General features: G+C 35.7%; 1 protein-coding gene across 5 annotated transcripts in view; it reads left to right on the forward strand.

Annotated features, from left to right (window-relative positions):
* The window catches only part of RUNDC3B (RUN domain containing 3B), a gene marked incomplete at both ends in the record, with an annotated part of 146,433 nt that overhangs the window by 18,406 nt on the left and 106,951 nt on the right, over nucleotides 1-21,076 (forward strand). For all 5 annotated transcript variants that reach the window (XM_079711515.1, XM_079711513.1, XM_079711511.1 and 2 more), the window contains one exon: nucleotides 6,806-6,921. In XM_079711515.1, coding sequence (XP_079567641.1) covers nucleotides 6,806-6,921 — 116 coding nt within the window. The remainder of the gene's footprint in view (nucleotides 1-6,805; nucleotides 6,922-21,076) is intronic.

Raw genomic sequence — 21,076 nt, forward strand, 5'->3', positions numbered from 1 at the left:
GTAGGCTTGTATTGCTCTAAACTTCTGTGTTAGAACCACTTTTGCTGCATCCCATAGGTTTTGGATCATCGTGTTTTCATTGTAATTTGTCTCTAAGTATGTTTTGATTTCTTCAGTGATCTCTTGGTTATTTAGTAATGTACTGTTTAGCCTCCATGTGTTTGTGTTTTTTTCTGTAATTGATTTCTAATCTCATAGCATTGTGGTCAGAAAAGATGCTTGATATGATTTCAGTTTTCTTAAATTTACTGAGGCTTGATTTGTGACCCAAGACGTGATCTATCCTGGAGAATGTTCCATGTGCACTTGAGAAGAAAGTGTAATCTGCTGTTTTTGGATGTAATGTCCTATAAATATCAATTAAATCTTTCTGGTCTATTGTGTCATTTAAAGCTTGTGTTTCCTTATTAATTTTCTGTTTGGATGATCTGTCCATTGGTGTAAGTGAGGTATTAGAGTCCACCACTATTATTGTGTTACTGTCGATTTCCTCTTTTATAGCTGTTAGTAGTTGCCTTATGTATTGAGGTGCTCCTATGTTGGGTGCATATATATTTATAATTGTTATATCTTCTTCTTGGATTGATCCCTTTATCATTATGTAGTGTCTTTTCTTGTCTTTTGTAACGTTCTTTATTTTAAGGTCTTTTATCTGATATGAGTATTGCTACTCCAGCTTTCTTTTGATTTTCATTTTCATGGAATATCTTTTTCTATCCCCTCACTTTCAGTCTGTATGTGTCCTAGGTCTGAATTGGGTCTCTTGTAGACAGCATGTAGATGGGTCTTGTTTTTGTATCCATTCAGCAAGCCTGTGTCTTTTGGCTGGAGCATTTAATCCATTCACGTTTAAGGTAATTATTGATATGCATGTTCCTATGACCATTTTCTTGATTGTTTTCAGTTTGTTTTTGTAGGTCCTTTTCTTCTCTTGTGTTTCCTACTTATAGTTCATTTAGCATTTGTTGTAGAGCTGGTGTGGTGGTGCTGAATTCTCTTAGCTTTTGCTTGTCTATAAAGCTTTTGATTTCTCCGTTGAATCTGATTGAGATCCTTTCCGGGTAGAGTAATCTTGGTTGTAGGTTCTTCCCTTTCATCACTTTAAATATGTCATACCACTCCCTTCTGGCTTGTAGAGTTTCTGTTGAGAAATCAGCTGTTAACTCCTATGGGAGTTCCCTTGTATGTTATTTGTCATTTTTCCCTTGTTGCTTTCAATAATTTTTCTTTGTCTTTAATTTTTGCCAATTTGATTACTATGTGCCTCAGCATGTTTTTCCTTGGGTTTATCCTGCCTGGGACTCTCTGCACTTCCTGGACTTGGGTGGCTATTTCCTTTCCCATGTTAGGGAAGTTTTCAACTATAATCTCTTCAAATATTTTCTCGGGTCCTTTCTCTCTCTCTTCTCTTTCTGGGACCCCTATAATGTGAATGTTGTTGCGTTTAATATTGTCCCAGAAGCCTCTTAGGCTGTCTTCATTTCTTTTCATTCTTTTTCTTTATTCTGTTCCGTGGCAGTGAATACCACCATTCTGTCTTCCAGGTCACTTATCTGTTCTTTTGCCTCTGTTATTCTGCTATTCGTTCTTTCCAGTGTATTTTTCACTTCAGTTATTGTATTGTTCATCTCTGTTTGTTTGTTATTTAATTCGTCTAGGTGTTTGTTTTTTAAGTCTTCTAGGTCTTTGTTAAACATTTCTTGCATCTTCTCGATTTTTCATTCCATTCTTTTTCCAGGGTCCTCGATCATCTTCACTATCATTATTCTGAATTCTTTTTCTGGAAGGTTGCCTATCTCCACTTCATTTAGTTGTTTTTCTGGGGTTTTATCTTATTCCTTCATGTGGTACAAAGTCCTCTCTGCCTTTTCATTTTGTCTATCTTTCTGTGAATGTGGTTTTCCTTCCACAGGCTGCAAAATTGTACTTCTTCTTGCTTCTGCTGTCTGCCCTCTCGATTTGGAGGGCTTCTGATGTGAAATATAAGAAAAGAAATAAGCCTTCCTTCTAATGAACATATACCTGAATACTTTGCTCATTATCATCCATAGTCACTATTTTACATTACATTTGGGGTGGATTGTATCATATCTCCTTGTTGATTATTAATGGTAGGTATTATATTAATGGCAGAGGATCATTACCCCCACACCTTGGTAAAGAATGCTAGTGATAATAATATAAGGAATCCTGTAAATTTGGTGTGAAGTAGTGGAAAGAATTCTCTCTTACAATTTGGATACTTATGTTCTTTTTAAAAATATCACTCTTATGAATGACTATGTACTTTTCTGAACCCCTTTTAGTTGTTTTTTTTTTTTTGGCTGTGTTGGGTGTTTGTTGCTGCGCGCAGGCTTTCTCTGCTTGCGGCGAGCAGGGGCTATTCTTTGTTGCGGTGCATGGGCTTCTCATTGCGGTGTCTTCTCATTACAGAGCACAGGCTCTAGGCACGTGGCTTCAGTAGTTGTGGCATTCAGGGTCAGTAGTTGTGGCTCGCAGGCTCTAGAACGCAGGCTCAGTAGTTGTGGCTCACTGGCTTAGTTGCTCCGCGGCTTATGGGATCTTCCCAAACCAGGGCTCAAACCCGTGTCCCCTGCATTGGCAGGTGGATTCTTAACCACTGTGCCACCAGGGGACACCCCCCCCCTTTTAGTTTTGAAATGTGATGATTCTGTATGCTTTTATGTACTTTACTTATCTTAAGGTATAATTCCATGTAAAGGGATATAACAATATAGATAAGAAAATCTGGTTTTTGTGAAATGAATTTTTTTCTGAAGCATATTTGATAAATGGTTAAGATTACATAAGCTTGTTGTAAAGAGATGGGAATACATTTCTGTCCTACTCGATTGCTCTGTGTATATGGGACTACATCTGTGTATATTACTAATGCAGGGCCTAAATATTAAAGATGAATTTTCACTCTTTAAATAGTTTCTTTCCAATAAAGAGTGTACATATTTAACACAGTAAGTTATTTTGGCCTGCAAGAAAATTCTTTTTTTTATTATTGAAGTGTAGTTGATTTACAATATTGTGTTACTTTCAGGTGTGCAGCACAGTGATTCAGATATATATGTATTTAGATATATATACGTCTTTATGTATCTATATATAGGTATATACGTATTACTTTTCAGATTGTTTTCCCTTATAGGTATTACAAAATATTCAGTATAGTTCCCTGTGCTATACAGTAGGTCCTTGTTGGTTATGTATTTTATATATAGTAGTGTGTATATGTTAATCCCAAACTCCTAATTTTTCCCTCTGCCCACCCCATGTTCCTCTTTGGTAACCGTAATTTTGTTTTCTATGTCTGTGAGTCTCTTTCTGTTTTGTAAATAAGTTCATTTGTATGATTTTTTAAAAATTTCATATATAAACAATATCATATGATATTTATCTTTCTGTGTCTGGCTTACTTCACTTAGTATGATAATCTCTGGGTCCATCTGTGTTGCTACAAATGGCATTATTTCATTCCTTTTTATGGCTGAGTATATTCCATTGTATATACATACTACATCTTCTTTATCCATCCGTCGATGAACATTTTGGTTTGCTTCTATGTCTTGACTGTTGTAAATAGTGCTGCTATGAACATTGGAGTGCACGTATCTTTTTGAAGTATGGTGTTCTGAGGATATATGCACAGGAATGGGATTGCAGAATCATATGGTAGCTCTATTTTTAGCTTTTTAAGGATAAGTAATTTTATTTTTGACTTTATTGTCACATTTTTTGCTTTTAACTATTCATTGTTACAATTATGTTACAAACTTATGAGCTGTGGAAGGAATTAATACGGGTGTAATGAAGATTTTTTTAAATGTAGTTTTGGAAACCATCTCATCTTTCTTGGTATGTTTCCAAAGGGAAAAAGGTAGTGCCTGCTTTAAGTTTGATGGTTTTAGTCACATTTTTTCTTATTTCTAAGCTAACAAAAATTTCCTTTGGACATTGAAGGTGGGAAAGAAAATCTTTTAAGAGAGAGACATTTCAAAAACCGCACTTAATTAAAAGACCCTTTCATGTAAATTTTTGACTTTTTAATTCTTATGTAAAAGCTGTTACTTAGACTTGATTTGGTATTTTTAGACATTCATCAAATTGTCATTTCATTATTTTAAAATCAGTCCTTTTTGGGAAATAGATGACTAATATTGTCATCATTATCAGGAAATAGCTCAGCATCTGTGTGATGTTTTTTGGATGTATTGAAATTCTTTTTACAGGTTCGGTTTTTATAGCATGTCTTAGTTACTGTGTTATGGAGGAATAGGTTCTCACTATTCTGGCATAATGGAACTAGCCACAGGACTCTAGAGAAGTAAATGTTGAGTGGGAAGACTTGGCCAGCTAGAAGTAAAACATGGACTCTAAGGAACTAATTTGCCTTCTGAAGTTTTGATTTGTGTTGACAGGAGGAGAGTAGGCTATAAATGATAAAGCAATGCTGGGAAACATTATTTTTCTTCATTATTAACCTTGTTATAATAGAAATTATTTAAAAAACTTTCTCACCCTTAAAATGTCTTCATGCTTAGAAATAACAGAAATTGTGTCTAATGATATGCTTTGGGATATTGGCACCTTTGTTTTAGTTTTTAGCCAGATACTGAGTTACAAGTAATATAGTGCTCTGAGATTCACCATTTTAGGTTTTCATCATGCAGATAGTGTCTTCTAGAGGAGATGATGCACTAATAACATGATAGAAAGGCATATTTTATTGACTACTGATTGATCTGTACATGGCTCTTGATGCTACAAAGATATATGTGTTACTCTCCATGGCTTTTCCTTCCTATTACATTTACAAAGAAGAACATTCGTTAGGTAATTTTGTGTTATTCCTGGAGGACAGTAGTGGCTGAAGTCTTACCAGGCTGTTACAGGTGGAAATTGAGTTCTAACCTAGCTCGTTTTGATGAAATAAGCACTCTATTATTTTTATCTTTAAATGTAATTTTCAGTTCATTTCACCTATGTGCTTACTATCTTAGATGCCATGCTTTTTTGAAGTGGTAGATTACTCCTACCTCAGGTGTGATTGCAGAGTTAGATTTCCCATTCCGTTCTATCTGTTAAAGATTAGAGAGAAACATTCAGAAGTTTCCTTCTTTTTAGGTCAAAGGTGGAGGTGGAGACTGTATGGTTTTTGTTTATCCATTTTAGGAACACTTAGCATTTCATTCTTTTACTGAATAAGAACGTTATAGTTATTTATTCTTACTAAAAGTTTGCTGAAGATTGGCAGCACTTTTCTAGGGTGTTGTCAATGAAGAGGGCATAGGACACAGAAATGGATTCTTAGTATTGCTAATGTTCTAAATTACAGTGTAGTAAATAAATACGTTTGACTGTTTTTTTCCATTTCCCTATACATAATAAATGGCAGTGAGAGAGTTTTTAGTGTTTTGACAAAAAATTTGTAAAGGGCACAGAATAACTGTAATTCTTTCTATTGATTATTGGGATCACTCTGGCATGGTTTCAGCTTGCACAGTCATTTTTATGTGCAAAGGGAGGACTGCCTGTATTTTAGACATTACTCAGTTCTAATATACTAAATATTGATATATATAACTCATATAAACACATCTCTTTATATTTGCCTTTATACTTGTCTCCTATATTTTTTGTCCTGATTGAATAAGCATTGCCAATAAGCCTAAAACCTAAGGAACAATTTATACTCCTTTATCTCCCTCATAGTTTACATTTCTAATGATTTAACAACTCTCATCGTTATCCCCTTCTTTTCATACCCTATTGATTGTCTTTACTTAGGCACTCACATATCACCCTTCATAGGGTATGACTGTAAAGGGATGGTATGGTTATAAAGGGATAGCATGAGGGAAATGCTAGGGGCAACAGAACTGTTCAAGATCGGGATTTTGGTGGTGGTTACAGGAAGGGTATACATGTTAAAAATCATAAACTTTCTTTTTGTCTTGCTGTGACATTGGCCTTTAAATGTTTCTTTGCCACGCCTTCAAAATAGATCTTACAAATAAATCAACAAGTACTTACAGAGTACATCGTTCAAGGCATTGTCCTATGCGCTGAGGAAGATATAAACACACAGAAGCTATGTTTCTGCCCTGAAGGAGTTTATATTCTAATAAAATAGTTAGACAACACAAGTTACAGCAGTAAGATAAATTGTAATCATCTCTTAAAGGAAATACAAACAAAATGCTAGTTTGTGCTAGGAATATGTAAGAGGGTAATTCTTCATTGAAGAGGTGGCATTTAAGCTATCTTGGAAAATGCATTGGTACTTGGCAGTCAAAAGTACAGACAAAGGATGTTCTGAAGAGAAGGAAAAATATAGTGCACTTTACAGAGTTGTAAGTTTTCTTATTATAGCTCATAAAAGCTTGGGATCTACACCTCATGAATACTCACATCCTGTTTTATTCCATTTTATGCTCCAAAACTCTTAGAAACATTTTGGTCTGACGCTGTAGTCTCTTACAAGTAGTATTATGGCTTTCAACTTAATAATTTTGTTCATCTTTTTTATTCTGATTTTAATGGTTCTGTGGACAGTGAACTATTTCTAAGTCTTAATGTAGTCAACAGATAGTAAATATATAAGTGAAAAGTCTGATATTTCTGTAAAATTTTCTACTGACAGAGTGAATTTGAGTAAATGGAGTTTTCAGAATATATAATCTTATAAAGTATTTCTGTAATACTTCTCTAAATTGCTTTTCTCTAGTTTTTCCTATTTAGGTGAATGAATCAAGTCTACTTAAAAGCAATCGTAATCTCTTTTTTTCAATAGGTTTTCTGTGAAGACCCTGATTGATCGGTCCTGCTTTGAGACAATTGATGATTCTTCTCCTGAATTTAACAATTTTGCGGCTATTTTGGAACAGATTCTAAGTCACCGGCTGAAAGGTAATAGCGCTTATGTATTATTTATTTTGCCAACAGCTCTCATATTAACAAGGTTGAAATTTTAGAAACCATACAGTCTGGTGTATGTAGCAGCCAAGCAGCATCTTGAGAAACATAAAACTGATTTTAGAAGGTCTAATCTTTTGGCTGTGTCCCTGTAAAGAATCTCTATTCTTGGATTTATACCCATTTCCAGGATGCATTAAAAATATTGAATATATTAATTGCCACATACAAGAAGCAGGATCACTTTCTATATGTAATTAAATAAAAGTTTAAATTAAAAGGTAGCCCATCTTCAAAGATTACTAGATGGTATTTTAATTAGTTTACAGAGAAGCATCCAGGCATTAAGTTTGTTTGCTTAATCTTTTCTTCATTAAACTCAGAATCTTTGAAAATTTTTTAGCTGTAAGTAGGTTAAAAAAAGAGCTATGTAAAAGAGATGCTGGACTTAAAAAAAAATAAATCAGTAAATGTATTAATGTCAGAAATGTAAATCTCTTAAAATTTAAAAGGGAAGATGGGAGCTGTGTTCTCTCAGAATCACAAAATATTTTTAAATTAAAAATATACATCTGTAAAATATAGCTGATAACATCAAGAAATATTATGTAGTATAAATTTTAGTAATAATAAATAATAACTTTATCACATTAATTCCATTATCTAGTTTTCCTAAAGGAGACTTGATCATTAGATGTTTTCACTTAAGTTTTTATTATCTTTACAATCTTAATGTTATAGTAGTTTCAAATAAGTAATCTGTGTGGTAATATAATTTATGAGAATCTCAAATTTAATCTGAAGGTTAATTTGTTTTCTGCTTTTTGATGCTGAAAGCATCAGTTGAGCAGTCCTGTGGGCTTATAACAAATGGTTGGATTTAATAAATGGGGAGACAAAACCTGAATTCATTCAGCCCTTTGCAATTTAAAATGGGATCCATAAAAATCACTGGTGCTTTTCTGTTAAAAGTTTGTTGTTCTGTATTTTTAAAGGGTTATTTTTTTTTCTTATTTTGCTGTCCTGTATTTTCTAAAATTTCTGTCATTAATGTGTTACCTTTTATGAGAAAATAAGTTTTTATGAATGCAGAGTGTCTGAAAGTATTTTGAAATATTGTCATGGTTACTATATTGTGTGGTGATCGTATTTTAAAATTTTATACATAATTTTATAAATAATACTTTAAAACACATCAAATATAGCACAGCTTGATGTATCTTAATGTTCCAAGGGTTTTATCATAAGACCTCAATTCCCTTGATTTGGTGTACCATTTGGCATTTAATTCGCTCACAAAATACGTAAACAACTGCAACAGAAAACAATTAGACCGTGTTGATATAGCCATGCTGAGTTACGGGGTTGACTAACTACTGCATAAGTGGACCCCTCCTGCACACCTGTGTGCCATCTTCTGAGTCATGCCTCAGCAAAATACAGGTCATAGGCCTTTAGACTTACTTTGTCACCATGAATGTTATTTCTGAGAAGCCAGTGAACTACTGTGTTGAGAATAGAATCTCTAGTTGATTTATGGATAAGAATTCCACAAGTATGACAGTAAGACAGTTAAGAAAGATGATCCAGTGAGGTTTGTGTGAATTTTTTAAGCTAGGTAAGATTAATAATTCAAAACATGCTTTTTAAAAAAAGTTCTGTTGGGACTTCCTTGGTGGTCCAGTGGTTAATACTCCACACTTCCACTGCAGGGGGCACGGGTTCGATCCTTGGTCAGGGAACTAAGATCCCGCATGTCAGAAATAAATTAAAAAATTTAAAATAAAAAAAAGTTCCTATAGGTCGATTATGGTGGTCACTGTTATTACTATAGATATGAATTATGAAATGATATGTAACTCTCAAGATGAGGTCGTTTATTAAAGATTCAAGTGTCTAGAAACTTCATATAATATTGCCCATTTTTTGGTATTCTAATATGTAACAAATTGCTTTTACTTTTGGAGAAGTTATATAATTATTTGGGAGGTCTTTTTGTTTTTGTTTTTTGTTCTTTTTAATATTTATTTATTTATTTTGGCTGCGCCTGGTCTTAGTTGCAGCAGGCAGGATCTTCTTTGTGGCATGTTTAGTTGTGGCATGCAGACTCTTAGTTGTGGCATGCGAACTCTTATTTACGGCATGCATGTGGGACCTAGTTCCCCAAGCAGGAATTGAACCCGGGCCCCCTGATTGGGAGCACGGAGTCTTACCCACTGGACCACCAGGGAAGTCCTGAGAAGTTATATAATTATTTCGATAGTACAGTGTGTTCACTTAAAATTTAGTTATTATAACAACTCATTTTTTCAATGTTTTTCTTGATAGAAGTACAAATTTAAAATGTATAACTTCATGGGTTTATAAGATTTACTTTTCTCTAGCTACTTTTTATTTTTGAAATAAAAGGGTGTTTAGTTTATCAGTTTTTTTCAGAGAAAACCAAAATTCATCCCTAGACACAATATAGGCTGTGCTGACACAGGTAACGGGGAGAGCTTCATTCATTCTAACAGCCCCATTATTGAAAAAAAAAGGAGGCTTTTAAAATCACATATATTAATCTTGTTTGCAGTAATTCCTTAATAAGATGATGATCTTACTTTTCTGGACTATATTTGAGAACTAAGAATTAATACACCACCAAATGTAAAATAGATAGCTAGTGGGAAGCAGCCACATAGCACAGGGAGATCAGCTCGGTGCTTTGTGACCACCTAGAGGGGTGGCATAGGGAGGGTGTGAAGGAGACGCAACAGAGAAGAGATATGGGGATATATGTATATGTATGGCTGATTCACTTTGTTATACAGCAGAAACTAACACACCATTGTAAAGCAGTTATACTCCAATAAAGATGTTAAAAAAATAATAAATAAAAACTATTTATTTCCTTTAAAAAAGGAAAAGAAAGAATTAATCACAGAATATAAAATTCAAAGAGGCCTTAGTTCATGTCTTCAGTTCAGTCATTTTTGGACTTTTCCTTTAAAGCATAATCCTTCTCTCTAGCCCACTCCCACCTCCCCTAATAAAAGACACTGCAGATGCTAGACATAAGTGGAAGGTCTGGTTGAAGCTCAGTAGGGAAATCGGGCATTTTGTCAGCTCGGCAGCAGTCACACCCCAGTTCCACAGCACCACTTCAGGCAGCGCTGTGAATCATAGCTTAAAAATCACTACTCCAGTGTCCCTCCTACTGAAGCCATCCACTCAATGATATTTCCAACCAGTGGACATACAGTCTTTGTTTTAATACTTCTGATATTGGGGAACTTAGGACAGTAAAGTAGGGCCATCAATTTTGGGGCAGTTCAGATTGTTAGAAAATTCTTATGTATAAGAAGCCAACTTATCTGACTGTGCTTTTCTGCCTCTTTTTAAAATTGTGAGCCTCATAAATATTAAAAGATTGCTATTCTATAATCCTTTCTCTTTAGTTACCCTTTTTCTTTCTTCCAGGTAAAGTATCTCTAGTTATTTCGATCTTCTGGAACCACTATAGTCTTAGTTATTCTTCTGGTTTATTACTGGTTTACTGAGATCTTAAAATGTGGTACTCAAAGCTGAGTAAAGTGCTTCAGATAGGCTAACTTCTGTAATTTGAGATTACAGTGACTTTTGGATTCCCACATCACACTTTTGTTCACAATGAAATTAAGGCCAAGTAAAATCCCAAGGCTTTTTAAAAATTGCTTGTTTTATGTTTTAGATTCTCTAAATTAGTTGCCTGAGATCAAGTTTGAAAGGAATAAATGCAGTATTATTTTCTTCATCATTCACTTTAGAGATAGATGAGGTGGCTATAAAAATGAAATTCTACTTCCGGGAAGATAAAGTGAACATACTTTCCCCTATTTCTCCCACTTACTATAACCCAAAACCCTGGACCTATAAAACACAAGACTCTGAAAGGTAGGGAGAAGAAGTCTAGGGACTTCAGGACCTTAAGAATGGCATGGTGGTGGGTTTCTTGTATTTTCTGGTTGCTTTACATCCAACACTGAGTACTGGATAAGCCAGTAGCTTGCAGACATCAACAAGCACATGTACACACACACACACACACAAACATACAGTCTGACAAGGACCTGCTCTTTCTAGCTAAAGGACCAGGAACAGAACAGCCTGGCAAGACAGAACACTTTTAGACAGTATCTGCTCTAGTTTAGCCAAATACCACAGAAAAAGTATGTCACTACCGCTAGCCAGGCCTGAAGAGGCTGAATGGAGAACCTAGAAGTCCGCCCTCATGAGACTGTAACAGAGTATCTCAACACCACCACAGTGTGGTATCAAAAAAAACCAAGCAGGGGCTTCCCTGGTGATGCAGTGGTTGAGAATCTGCCTGCTAATGCAGGGGACACGGGTTCGAGCCCTGGTCTGGGAGGATCCCATATGCCGCGGAGCAACTAGGCCCGTGAGCCACAACTACTGAGCCTGCGCGTCTGGAGCCTGTGCTCCGCAACAAGAGAGGCCGCAATAGTGAGAGGCCCGCGCACCGCAATGAAGAGTGGCCTCCGCTTGCCGCAACTAGAGAAAGCCCTCGCACAGAAACGACCCACCACAGCAAAAATAAATAAATTAATTAATAAACTCCTACCCCCAACATCTGAAAAAAAAAAAAGACCAAGCAGAGAGCTGGCATTTCTTCCCTTTTCGGTGGTTGTGAGCCTTCTCTTCTCACCTACCCCCACAGCGTGTCAGTGGAGAGCCTGGACTTTCATCCCCACCCAGCAGTAATGAGGTTGTGTCAGAAGAGGTGTATTGGAGAGTTATATATCTGACCATCACCCAGTGGGTGACAAGGCTACCCTCAGTGCATTGTCAGTCAGCCTGTACTCCCACCTCCACCCAGCGGTAATGAGGACCCCTCCTTCAAGTGTCAGTGAAGGCCAACCGGGAAACTTGGACTTCTCCCTCCACTTGCCAGTAATGAAATGTGATGCCCTCCACCCTCTGACCTTCCCCTGCTGGAGCAGTGTCATAGAAAGCCAGTTAAAACAGAAGGTTTAGGGACTTCCCTGATGGTGCAGTGGTTAAGAATCTGCCTGCCAATGAAGGGCACACGGGTTCAATCCCTGCTCCGGGAGGATCCCACATGCTGCAGAGCAACTAAGGTCATGTGCCACAACTACTGAGCCTGCGCTCTAGGGCCTGTGAGCCACAACTCCTGAGCCCACTTGCCCGAACTACTGAAGCCCGTGCACATAGAGCCCATGCTCCGCAACAAGAGAAGCCACTGCAACGAGAAGCCTGCGCACCACAACAAAGAGTAGCCCCCGCTCTCCACAACTAGAGAAAGCCTGCACGAAGCCATGAAGACCCAACGCAGCCAAAAACAAATAAATTAATTATTTAAAACAAACAAACAGAAGATTTAAATAAGATAATAGTCTCATAACATAGTATGAACATATCCAGGTTTCATTTGAAGATCACTTTTCATACCAAGACCCAGGAAGATCACAAGTTGTGGAACAAAAGACAATAGATGTCAACACTGAAATGATAAAAGGTGGTAGAATTACTGACAAAGATCACAAATCAGTCATGATAAAAATGCTTCACTTAGCAATTCCAAAGACACTTGAAACAAGTGAAAAAGTAGAAAACCTCAGCAAAGAAATAGAAGGTAAAAAGAAGAAGCAAATGGAAATTTTGATATGGAAAAGTACAAAACCAAATTAAAAAGCTCAGTGGATAGGCTCAACAGGAAAATGGAGGGGAAAGAAGAAAGAATCAGTGAACTGGAAGACAAAACAATAGAAATTTCCTAATAACAGAGACTCAAAATAATCTAAAATTAGAAATAAGAGACTGGAAAAAAAAAAAAAAAAGAAAGCCTCAGAGATCTGTGGGACCGTAACAAAAGATCTAAAATTCCTGTCATCAGAGTACTCAAAGGAGAGGTGAAAGAGGAAAAGACTGAAAATGTACTCAAAGAAATAATGGCTGAAATTTTCTCAAATTTGACGAGAGGTAAACATACAGATTCAAGAACCTAAGTGGATCACCGAGTAAATCCAAAGAAATACATGCCACAGTACATTATAATTAAACTTTTTAGAAATAAAGACAGAGAAAATGTTGAAAAGTAGCCAGAGGGAAATGATACCTTGTCTATAAGGGAAAAACAATTTGAATGATAGCAGATTTCTCATCAGATACCATGGAAGCATTTCTGTCAAGTGCTGGAAGTAAAATGTCCACACAGTATCCTATATCCAGCAGAATTAATCTTCAGTAATGGAGAGAATATCTAGACATTCTCAGATGATGGAAAACTAAGGGTATTTATCGCCAGCAGACTTACTCTAAAACTGTGGCTAAAGAACCCTCTTTAAGCATAAGTGAGTCATAAAAGAAGGAACTTTTAAAAGGAAGGAAGAACATGGTAAACAAGAATGTGGGTAAATACAATAGGCTTTCCATTTTATTTTGTAGTTTTCTGTTTGTTTGCTGTTTTTGGTTTCTCTGTTTCCGTTTTCCTATTTTCCTGTGAATTACTTGAAAATTTTTTACAATTCCATTTTTATTCATCTCTAGTCTTTTTGAGTGTATTTCTTTGTGTATATTTTTTAGTGGTTGATCTAGGTATTACATTATATATATATAACTTGTCAGTCTGTTAGTGTCATCATTTTCCAGTCTGAAATTTAAAAACCTTACCTTTCTTCATAGACATTACTCTCCCCCATTTATAATTGTTTTAGATATTTCCCCTACATACATTTAGAATTAGTGTTATAATTTTTGTTTCCACCATCAAATTTAATTTAGAAAACTCAAGAGGAGAAGGCAAGTCTTTTGTTTCAGGTTGCTGCTTTGTCCAGCACACAGTCTGGGATAGATAAGGCAAAGGGACTTAACTGCTGTGTCATTTCTTAAGTTCCAAGCTCTCTAGCCAATCTTCCTTTTATTCTCCACCTTCAGAATCTTCTTACGGTTTTTTTTTTTGCATATAATATCCAGGGATTTTGGTTGTATTTAACCGGAGGAGAGTACATCTACTTTATCTTTTCTGGAACCAGCAGTCTCCTTTAATTTTGTAATGTGAAGAATTGCATCAATAGTTTTTCTAATGTTAATTCATCCATATATACTTGGGAAAAATCTAACTTGAACCTCATGTATTGTTTTAGTATACTTTATTTAGGATTTAGTTTTGATTCTGAGTTTATGAGCAAAATTTGTCATTTTTCTGTTTGGTACTTGTTTTGGGTTTTGTTATCAAGATTATATCACCTCATTAAATAAATGAAGGTGTTTTATCTTTTATTATTCGTTGTAAGAATTTTGCATGAGCTTGGAATCGTCTGTTAGAATTTGCCAGTAAAAACTCTGGGTCAAGCAGGGCTGGGCGGTGTGCATGCGCAAGTGCACTTTAACGGCTAACTTACCTTCTTTAATGCTTATAGGTCTGTTTAGGTTGTTGATTTCTCTATTCTAGGTTCTGTTCTACAGTTGTCAATTTCTTCTATATCCTCTTAATTATTTACTCTCTAGTGAGTTGCCATTTTTCATTTCAGTGTGACACAAAGTAGATGAATTCAACTGTGAATGGTTTAAAAAAGTCAAAGCTCACTGAAGAGATCTAAAGATAAGTGACATATTCATCCTTATGGTATTGTTAAAAGCGAAGATTCTGCTTTTTTAAAAAACCCACTCCCTACCCTCATTGTTTGCCAGCTGTCCACCTCCTCTGAAGGATATGGTATACAGTTGTTCTTCAATATCCATGGAGGATTGGTTCCAGGACCCCCTGGATACCAAAATCCGCAGATGCCCAAGTCCCTTATATAAAATGTAGCATTTGCATATAACCTACGCACATCCTCCCGTATAGTTTGAATCATCTCTAGGTTACTTGTAATACTTAATACAATGTAAATGCTATGTAGATAATTGCCAGCACCTGGCAAATTCAAGTTTTGCTTTTTGGAACTGTCTGGAATTTAAAAAAAATTTTTTTTCCATGCATGGTTGGTTGAGTCCATGGATGCAGAGGGCCATCTGCATTTAATTCAGTCTGCTGTTAAAGAACAAAACAAAAGCTCCATTAGTGAATACCTGGTATTATTTTCTACACAGATGTCCCCTTTTGCATCCCTAATATTGATTATTAGTTATTTTTCTCTTTTTTCATGAGCACTATTGCCAGAGATTTGTTCATTTTATTAGTCTTTCAAATAATTAATTTTTGGCTTTGTTGATTTCCTTCTCTCCAAATACTGCTTTGGCTACATTTACAAGTTTGGATATGTATTATGTTTACTAATATTCATTTTTAAGTAATTTCTATTTTTCATTATTATTTCTTCCTTGGCTTAGTGTTATTTGGAAGTTCAGTTTTAATGTTTCTGAAAATAGGAGCTTTTAGCTTTTCATTTTTACTTCTATGTTAATTGAATTATGGTCAGAGAGTTTGGTCTGTATGGCAGATTTTTTGAAATTTGTAAGATTTGCTTAATGGCCTAGTTTATGATTAGTTTTAATAAATGTTCCATATTGAGAAGAATGTGTATTCTCTAACTGTTGATTATGTTTTTCAAATGCTAGTCACATTTTTGTCAGTTTGATCTGTTAATAACTTAGAAATTTTAAACTATTTTATTATTCTGATGGATTTATCAAGTTATTCTGGTAGATATGTCTATTTTTGCTGTCTGTATTTTGAGTCTATTTGATGCATTCAGTTTTAGGGTTTTTGTAAATTCCCTTATTTTCTGTTTACTTTTCATTTTTGGCCTCTCAAGTATTTCTGTGGGTTTTTTCGTGTGCTTGCTATGTTTAAAAGTGTATCTATTATATTTTATCCAGCATTTCTAATTTTCTTTTGTGTTGGGAGGAAAGATTTTCCTAAAATTACATGTTTCCCACTTGAAAGACAAATTCTTCCTATTGCTAAAGAGAGTTCTAAAACTTTCTCTTCTTTTCTTTGAAAATTATCATAGCCCTTTGTTGTTGATTTGAGTGAACAGTTAAACTTAATAGTCAAAGTGTATAATGTTGAGGTAAAACAAGTCTGGCACCAATAGTAAGTATTCATTATTTCCTTTTCGACAGTTTCTATTGTCATGTAATTAAAAAAATTTATAATTAAAAAATATTTAGGTGTATATATCTGTATATTATATATCACAATGCTATAGTAATATATAATCACTACATTATATATCCATATTTAGGTAATACAGTATATAATGTATTATATATTTTTTTAAGTTTAGATCCTTTTTCCTATTTCCCTTTTTATACATAAATTCACCCATTTCCATCCTCTAGCCCTGGCTTTTAAATATTTTTTGGTTCCTGTAGATATAAGGTTTCTTTCTGCTTGACAATGAGGTCTATTTCTGGTTATTACCCACTGAAACTATTACTTGAGTAACCATTTCAATTTCCACTTCAGTTGCACTCTTCTGTTTCTTCTTTATTCCCTTCTAGCCAGTTCTTAATAAGCTTTTCCTATAGGTGGGTTTTCTCCTTCCTCTTCTATGTATTACTGCATTCTAAACTCTCCATTTCATTTTTCTTAGCTCTGGAAATTTTCCTAAGAAAACTTGCCTTATTTTTCTACCGTATCCTTTTTCAGACAGCATGGGTTCTGTTTATCTTATGTCTTTTAGTATGCCGTACACTTTACCATTACTGTAGCCTTCAAAAAGTTACAATTCAAAAAGTTAACTCAATTTATGATGCTAGAGAAGGTGGAGTAAGTCCACTACTACCCTAACTCTCTGTCTTAGCATGCTTGGACTGACAGGACAAAATGCCACAGACTGGGTGGCTTAAACAACATAAATTTATTTCTCACAGTTCTGGAGCTTGAGAAGTCCAAGACCAAGGTGCTGCGTAATTGAGATTCTGGTGAGAACTCTTTTCCTGGCTTGTAGATGGTTGCCTTCTTGCTGTGTCCTCAGATGGCAGAGGGAAAGAGAGAATGAGAGTGCTTTCTGGTGTCCCTTCTTATAAGGACACTAACCCTACAGGATCAGGACCCTACCCTTATGACCTCATTTAACATTAATTACCTCCTTATAGGCCCTATCTCCAAATATAGTCACATTGGGTGTTAGGGTTTCAACGTAAGACTTTGGGGGGAATCAGTTCAGCCCACAGCACTCGTCTACCGACTGCAGCTAAAAACTCTGGACAGAATACAAAAGCAACTACTTATATACCTTGGAAAGTAAACAATAGCAGCCAGGTTGGGGAGAGAGATCAAAATTTGAAGAAGAACCATCATAGGAATGAGTGTCCTTTGTATTTTTTTCCCTCCTATAGCCTCAGCCTTAACCTGAGGGGCCCTTTGTCTTTAATTGTGCTATGGATGCAGACAGCAAAGACTCCAACAGTAACCTTCTCTTTCTGGCCAGAGTATCCGGAAAAGGTCCCTCTGTGAGCCAGAGAGTATTGAGGCTTCCCATTTTTCCTCCTTTTTCTTGCTGCTTTCCCCCAAGAGCAGCTTGAGTTGCCCAGGATTGTGCCATAGTGTGAGAGGTTAAAACTCTAAAACTTTTTATTTATATTAATGTTGCATTAATGTTGCAGGAAAAGGAAGGATCTGGGGGCTGGAGTCTATCAGGGAAGAGAGCACTTGAAAGGGGAATGCCCTAATTCTGTATGTATTGACCAGCATAAGTTCTGGCCTCACACCCAAGAATGTGAGGACTGAGCTAGGATACAAACCACCACCCAAATCCCAGAGCAGCATATATATCGGTAAGGCCCAAAGAAGCATAGCTAAGGCTTTACAAACTGAACTTACATTGTAACCACTGCCCACATAAAGCAAGAAAGAACTTGGCTATCTGAATCTAACTGGGTTGATTGTCTACCAAAAAAAACCAAAACAAAACAAAAATGAACATATTTTAGGGATTTTAATAGGATTTAGAGTGTAAAGATAATATTTAAAACATCCAGTATAAAACTTAAAGTTACTTCATATACAAAGAACCAGGAAAATATGACCAATTGTCAGAGGAAAAGACAATCAAAGATGCCAGTCCCGAGATGAATTATCAGGCAAAGATGTTAAATCAACCATTAAAACCATGCTCCATGATGTAAGGTAAATATTCTTGAAATGAATAGAAAGATAGAAGTTCTGAACTGAGAAATAAAAACCTCATAAAGGACCACATGGAAATTTCAGAACATAAAAGTAAAATATCTGAAATAAAACACTTACTAGGTGGGGTTCTATAGCAAAGTGGAGATAATAGAGCTGTGTATGAATTTGAAAATAGATCAATAGAAATTATCCAAACTGAAGAACCAGAGCCTCAGGGACCTGTTGGACAATAGCAGAAGATATAATGTTTACATCATTGGAATCCCAGAAGGAGAGAGGCAAGAGATTGGTGCAGAAAATACATTAAAAAAAAAAATAAAGCTATAAGTTCCTGGATGTGGGAAAAGAATAAACTTATTGGTCCAAGAAGCTTAGCAAACCTCTGAAAAGGTAAACTCAAAGTTAAGCACTCCCAGATACATCATAACTAAACTTCTGAAAATAAAAGATAAAAAATCTCGAAAGCAGACAGAGAAATACAGTACTTTATGTACAGGGAGCAACAATTCAAATGACTATAGGTTTTTCATCAGGAACCACAGAAGAGACTGGAAGAACATCTTAAAATTGTGAAAGCAAAGAACTGCCAACTCAGAATTCTGTATGCAGTGAAAACATACCTCAGAGATGAAGGCAAAATAAAGAAATACTCAGATGAAGGAAAAGTAAGAATTGTTACTAGTAGACCTGGTCTAAAAGAAGTGCTAATGAAAGTTCTTCAGACTAAAAGGAGATGATACCAAGGAAACTTAGAACTTTGTGAATGAAGAAAGAGCAACAGAAATGGTAAACATCTGGGAAAATATAATAGATTTTTTCCTTCAAGATTTTTAAAATATAACTGTTGAAAGCAAAAATTACATTTCTTGAGAGGTTTCAATGTTTGCATATATAATGTAAATGACATTTAAAACAAAGAGGGGAAAGTAAAGGGACTTATGTGGTCATATATTTTACTTGAAATGGTAAAATATTAACTCTAAGTAGACTGTTAAAGGTTAGTTTTTTTTTTAATTGGAATATAGTTGATTTACAATGTTGTGTTAGTTTCAGGTGTACAGCAAAGTAAATCAGTTATACATATACATATATCCATTCTTTTCCCATATAGGTTATTACAGAATATTGAGTCGAGTTCCCTGTGTTATACAGTAGGTCCTTATTATCTATTTTATATATAGTAGTGTGTTTATGTTAATCCCGATCTCCTAATTTATCACTTCCCCCCACATTTCCCCTTTTGTACCATAAGTTTGATTTCAAGATCTGTGAGTCTGTTTCTGTTTTGTGAATAAGCTCACTTGTATTTTTTATTAGATTCCACATATAAGTGATATCATATGATATTTGTCTTTCTCTGATTTACTTCACGTAGTATGATAATCTCTAGGTCCATCCATGTTGCTGCAAATGCCATTATTTTGTTCTTTTTTATGCCTGAGTAATATTCCATAGTATATATGTACTACATCTTCTTTATCTGTTTCTCTGTCAATGGACGTTTAGGTTACTTCCATGTCTTGGCTATTGTAAATAGGGCTGCAGTGAACACTGGGGTGCATGTATCTTTTTGAATTACGGTTTTCCCTGGGTATATGCCCAGGAGTGGGATTGCTGGATCATATGGTAGTTCTATTTTTAGTTTTTTAAGGAACCCCCCTACTGTTCTCCATAGTGATTGTACCAACTTATATTCCCACCAACAGTGTAGAGGGTTCTCTTTTCTCCACACACGCTCCAACATTTATTGTTTGCAGATTTTTTGATGATGGTCATTCTGACTGGTGTGAGGTGATACCTCATTGTAGTTTTTTTTAAGGTATTTAAATTTTTTAATTTATTTTATTTATTATTTTTGGCTACATTAGGTCTTTGTTGCTGTGCACGGGCTTTCTCTAGTTGCAGTGAGCAGGGGCTACTCTTTGTTGTGGTGCACAGGCTTCTCATTGTGGTGGCTTCTCTTGTTGTAGAGTATGGCCTCTAGGCGCCCGGGCTTCAGGAGTTGTGGCTCCTGGGCTCTAGAGCACAGGCTCAGTAGTTGTGGCACATGGGCTTAGTTGCTCCACGGCATGTGGGATCTTCCTGGACCAGGGCTCGAACCTATGTCCCCTGCATTGGCAGGCGAATTCTTAATCACTGCACCACCAGGGAAGCCCCTCATTGTAGTTTTGATTTGCATTTCTCTGATAATTAGTGATGTTGAGCATCTTTTCATGTGCTTTTTGGCCATCTGTATGTCTTCCTTGGAGAAATGTCTATTTAGATCTTCCACCTATTTTTTGATTGAGTTGTTGTTTGTTTTTATATTGAGCTGCATGAACTGTTTGTATATTTTGGAGATTAATCCCTTGTAGGTCGCTTTATTTGCAAATATTTTCTCCCATTTTGTGGGTTGTCTTTTCATTTTGTTTATGGTTTCCTTTGCTGTGCAAAAGTTCTTAAGTTTAATTAGGTCACATTTGTTTTTAAATTTTTTTTATTATAAAAGTCAGTTTATTTTCCCTTTCTGTGTTTTGTATTTTCTCTTTTTGTCAGTAATGAGCAATTAACTGATTGGGAATCTGCTTGATTAAATAAATTAGCAAGTTCATAAACATACCACATTTTTTTTTTTTTTTTTTTTTTTTTTTTTTGCGGTACGCGGGCCTCTCACTGTTGTGGCCTCTCCCGTTGCGGAGCACAGGCTCCGGACGCGCAGGCTCAGCGGCCATGGCTCACGGGCCCAGCCGCTCCGCAGCACGTGGGATCTTCCCGGACCGGGGCACGAACCTGTGTCCCCTGCATCGGCAGGCGGACTCTCAACCACTGCGCCACCAGGGAAGCCCAACATACCACATTTAAGAGTGTAAAGCAAGAGGTTGAAAAATATTCCGTAACCCAATGCAAATTATGCAGCCCTCAAAATTGAACATTTTTCACCTGTTAATTTCCATAATTTAAAATATATATACAGTATGACCTTAAAATATTGGTAATTAGTATAGAATTCACAGCTTTGAAAACATATATTCTACAGACTTCTAAAGAATAGATACCTAGATATGCCTCAGGCCCTAGTAATCCATT

The sequence above is a fragment of the Hyperoodon ampullatus genome, assembly GCF_949752795.1.
Source record: "Hyperoodon ampullatus genome assembly, chromosome: 9".
Taxonomy (NCBI): domain Eukaryota; kingdom Metazoa; phylum Chordata; class Mammalia; order Artiodactyla; family Ziphiidae; genus Hyperoodon; species Hyperoodon ampullatus.